General features: G+C 53.2%; 1 protein-coding gene across 1 annotated transcript; it reads left to right on the plus strand.

Moving 5' to 3' along the window:
• Positions 1 to 1,086: 1,086 nt before the first annotated feature.
• LOC119294186 (probable GABA transporter 2) lies at positions 1,087 to 3,640 on the plus strand. The gene is made up of 4 exons (XM_037572427.1): positions 1,087 to 1,927; positions 2,034 to 2,131; positions 2,429 to 2,615; positions 2,745 to 3,640. The coding sequence occupies exons 1-4, from the start codon at positions 1,537 to 1,539 to the stop codon at positions 3,500 to 3,502; spliced, it is 1,434 nt and encodes a 477-aa protein (XP_037428324.1). The 5' UTR covers positions 1,087 to 1,536; the 3' UTR covers positions 3,503 to 3,640.
• Positions 3,641 to 4,675: the final 1,035 nt, after the last annotated feature.

The raw sequence follows: 4,675 nt of genomic DNA on the forward strand, positions 1-4,675 counted from the left end.
TGAAGCAAGAGTAGTAACCGGTTTGCTCCATTCACAAGCACATAGTCTGATGATATTGCGTTATAAAACTAGCAACTAAGAAAAACTTATACCTCTCTCCAACCCTCAGAATCCAACACTACAAGGCAAACAGTGCCCAAATCATACAAAATTATCATATATCGTTTCCGTCTCTTTAAAATAGGTTTGACAAGGCCATGCACAATGGTGCTATTTTAGCGACGCCATACAAGATAATTAGGTGAGGCGTAGAAACGGAAAAGGAGATCCACCATCTCTTCTTAATATGAAGGACAAAACATCATTTTCCGTAGTACAACATGACTGTCCCCTATTCACATGTTTTCTACTCCCATTCGATCCATATTAATTGTCGCTGATTTAATATAAAGTTTTAGTACTGAATCATTGAAAATTAATACGGACTGTAAGGGAGTACTAGTTTAATTTTAATCAAATCGCCCTAAAAATTGAGAATCACACAAACATTAACCGTCAGAGATAACCATATTCTTTGTGCTAGCTTGTATGCATAATAAGAAATGCAGTGAAAAATATCCTCTAATGCTCTTTTTATTTTACATTACACTTTTGGTATCTACTGAAATGTGGATAAACGTAGGACAAGCCAAGAAAGGAGGCATTCATTTACGTCAGTACCACATATAGATAGCCAGAAACAACCCATACATATCCCACCACAAGCGTGTATTTATACTTGTACTCCCTCCATTTCTTTTTAATCTGTATATAAAGTTTGGTCAAAGTCAATCTTTGTAAAGTTTGACTAACTTTATATTTAAAAACATCATCATTCACAATATGAAATCAATATTATCGAATGCGTCATGAAATGTATTTTCGTACTATATAGTTTTAGTATTATAGATGTTTATATTTTTTAATATAAATTTGATCAAACTTTGTGTAGTTTGACTTTGACCAAATTTTATACGCGGAGTAAAAAGAAACGGAGGGGGTATGGGCGCTCACCAAGTGTTGTCGTCTTGCTCCCCGATCCCGGAGAGGATTGGTGGATGGATAGATGCGGGCAGAGAGTTGTGTGGCACGGCACGCATGTAGATGCAGGCGGGCAGCAGCTTGTTGGGTGCACTCCACACCTAGTAGTAGTATTGTCCTATATATCGACTGTTTTAGCTGGATGTCGACGAATTGGCAGCTCCGCTTAGTTTGACCTTCTTCTTCCTCCCTCCCCACTGAAAAATTGAGCTGAGAAAAGTAAACAGGAGAGTAGGGGAGTTCCCCCGGCGTTGACTTGGCGTCGGCCCGCCTGCCTGTCCGGATCCCTCCACGTGATCCAGCCTCGCCTAGTTACAATCCAGCAAGAACACGAGTGGGCGAATTACTCAGCCGCCGCCACGATCTCCCCGAGATCCCGCGCCATTAATCCCGCTCCACACCTTCCTTCTCCTCTCCGCGCATGCCCTGCTCGCGCGCGCGGTGCAAGCGCCTAATCTGACGCCGCGGCGATCGACTGGTTGATCGAGAGTCGAGGCTACCGGGAGGGGTCGGTCGATGGATCCGAACATGGCCGGACACACCGGGGCCAGCCCGTTCCTGGTGTCGCCGTCCACGGGGCGCGCCATGACCCCCTCCGCGTCCTACTCCGGCGGCGTCGAGGACGGGAAGCCGGCGGCGGGGGACGCGGGCGCCGAGTTCGTGCTGGAGTCCAAGGGCACGTGGTGGCACGCGGGGTTCCACCTCACCACCGCCATGGTGGGCCCCACGGTGCTCACGCTGCCGTACGCGCTCCGCGGCATGGGCTGGGCACTCGGGCTATCGGCGCTCACCGCCGTCGCCGCCGTGACGTTCTACACCTACTACCTCATGTCCCGCGTGCTCGACCACTGCGAGGCCGCCGGCCGCCGCCACATCCGCTTCCGCGAGCTCGCCGCCGACGTCCTCGGTATGCCTTAATTGTAGTCAATTAATGCGGGCGCTGGTAATCATGGACCGACAAATTTGGCAGCGTGGTTGATGTGCGGTGCTTTTGGATCGGTGTGGTGTGGTAGGGTCCGGGTGGGTGTTCTACGCGGTGGTCACCGTGCAGACCGCCATCAACGCCGGCATCACCATCGGCAGCATCCTCATCGCCGGCAACTGCCTCCAGGTAAACCACTGAATTTCAGAATATTTATTCTAGGAATCTCTTACCATGCGACATGTGAAAGTAGACAAGAATGTTTTATTGTAAAATCTTTGGTACCATGTAACTGCTGTTGCTTGCAAATAAAGTAAATGTTCAATGTAAATGAAAAGCATTGCACAACTAATAATGGTGGCAGGAATAGATCGTGCGAAAAAGCACAATAAAATGTTGTAGAGAAACAAAATGTTTACCAAGCTATGTGCCTGACTGATATGTCTGTTGCACCTTGGCTATACGTGTACATATCAACGGGTGCAGATTATGTACGAGAGCTTGGCGCCGAATGGTACCCTGAAGCTGTACCACTTCATCATCATCGTCGCCATCGTACTGTCTCTCTTCTCGCAGATGCCGTCATTCCACTCGTTGCGGTATATCAACCTCGGGTCCCTAGTCCTCGCCTTCGGCTACACCATCCTCGTCTCCGGTGCATGCATTCGGGCAGGTATGTGCAAACACCGATGATCGTTCGTGCATCACATGTTTACGTCTATGTTGTACTTGGTGTTTCTGAGATGAAAAAGAGTTAGGAAGAAAAAAAAATTGGTCAATCTTAGATCTGAATTTTTGACAGGTATGATGAGCAATGCTCCGGTGAAAGATTACTCCTTGAGCCCATCAAAGTCCGGGAAGATGTATGACGCCTTTCTCTCCATCTCGATCCTGGCCACCGTGTTCGGCAACGGCATCCTGCCTGAGATCCAAGCCACCCTGGCGCCACCAGCGGCGGGGAAGATGGTGAAGGCGCTGGTGTTGTGCTACACTGTGGTCTTCTTCACCTTCTACCTATCGGCCATCTCTGGCTACTGGGCCTTCGGCAACAAGGTGCAGTCCAATGCGCTACAGAGCCTGATGCCGGACTCGGGGCCCTCTCTGGCACCGACATGGCTCCTCGGCCTCGCCGTCGTGCTCGTCCTCCTCCAGCTCCTGGCCATTGCGCTGGTGTATTCGCAAGTGGCCTACGAGATCATGGAGAAAGGGTCGGCAGACGCGGGCCATGGAAGGTTCTCATGGCGGAACCTGGCGCCGCGGGTGGCGTTGCGAACCTTGTACGTTGCGGCGTGCGCATTTGTGGCGGCGGCGCTGCCGTTCTTCGGTGATATCGTGGGCGTGGTCGGCGCCTTGGGGTTCATCCCGCTCGACTTCGTGCTCCCCGTCGTCATGTACAACATGGCGTTGGCCCCGCCTAAGAGGTCGGCGGTGTACGTAATCAACGTGGCGATCATGGCCTTGTTCACCGGTGTTGGGATCATTGGCGCCATTGCGTCCGTGCGGAAGCTTGTGCTCGACGCCGGACAGTTCCAGTTGTTCAGTGACCATGTCGTCAGCTGAATTAGTTTCTTGCCGCATATGTAGATCATTTTATCATTTTTAGGGGAAATTCTTGTTATAGCTCAGGTAAAGTAGGCCGGTCATAGCCCATCAACCGCACAAACTGTGTCATCGAATATATGGTTCCGTGTTACAATATGCCGAATATTTGTCTGAGCAACACCGGAAGAATTCTGATATATTTGTGTTTCTGTAAGTGGCTCAAAAAATGATTTCGACGAAAAAGGGTTTCCCCCCGCTTTGTATTCCAAAGCAACCAACCGAAACATCCAAGGATAGGTGCTGGGACGGAAGCAGCACAGGCACACCCAAAAGAAACGAAAGAGAAACAACAAGAGAAAAGAATGCCGACAACGGCGGATCGACGGAAACGAAGAAGCTTCACGACCACTGCGCCCACCGAAGATCTCCCACCAAGCTCCAAGGCTCCAAAGCACCGGTACCAATCAGCACCTCCAAGAAGGACCGCGACGAAGACGACGCTGCTGCCAAGGGTTTCCCCCGGTACACGACGAGGCGAGAGGAAAGGTCGCCCCTGACGCCCTCCAGGAAGGTCCGGCGGCACCCACCGGCGTCGCCGCGTCGGGGTCGGACAGGCCGACAGGGGTTTTCCCCGATCCCAACCTTCACCTCAGGTGCTTCAGAGCCTACCACCAAACCGACCACCCTCTTGCGCCACCATGGTCAAGAAGCCTCCACGCCGTCTCACCACGGCACCACGAGGTGAGGAATGCACAACAAGGGATAGGAGCCGGGACTAGGGGCCGCAGCGCCGTCGGCACGCGGGAGGGCACAACCTCCACCGTCAACGACGGTAGCCGACCGGACACACTAGCAGGAGCCTACCAGGCCCATGTGCCCACAGGCCCGGCCGGGAACTCCATTCCCGGACAGCTCCTGCCATCGCGCTGCAGCAGGCACGCCATCGGCATCGCCGCCCCCCATCCGAGCCGCTCCTCCTCCTCACCGCACAGACGACGACGAAGCCACGCCAGGGACCGGCCCGCTAGGACCCAGATGGGGCCGGGAGGGCCCAGATCTGGGCCGGGGACGCGCCGCCGGCCACCGCACGCCACCACGCCGTCCTGCTGCCAAGGGCAGCACCGCCACCGCGCCGACCGCCGACGACCGCTGCCGGGTCACCGGGCCGCCGCCCAGCCGAGCATCACCGCC

Source organism: Triticum dicoccoides, chromosome 1A (assembly GCF_002162155.2).
Source record: "Triticum dicoccoides isolate Atlit2015 ecotype Zavitan chromosome 1A, WEW_v2.0, whole genome shotgun sequence".
Lineage (NCBI taxonomy): Eukaryota > Viridiplantae > Streptophyta > Magnoliopsida > Poales > Poaceae > Triticum > Triticum dicoccoides.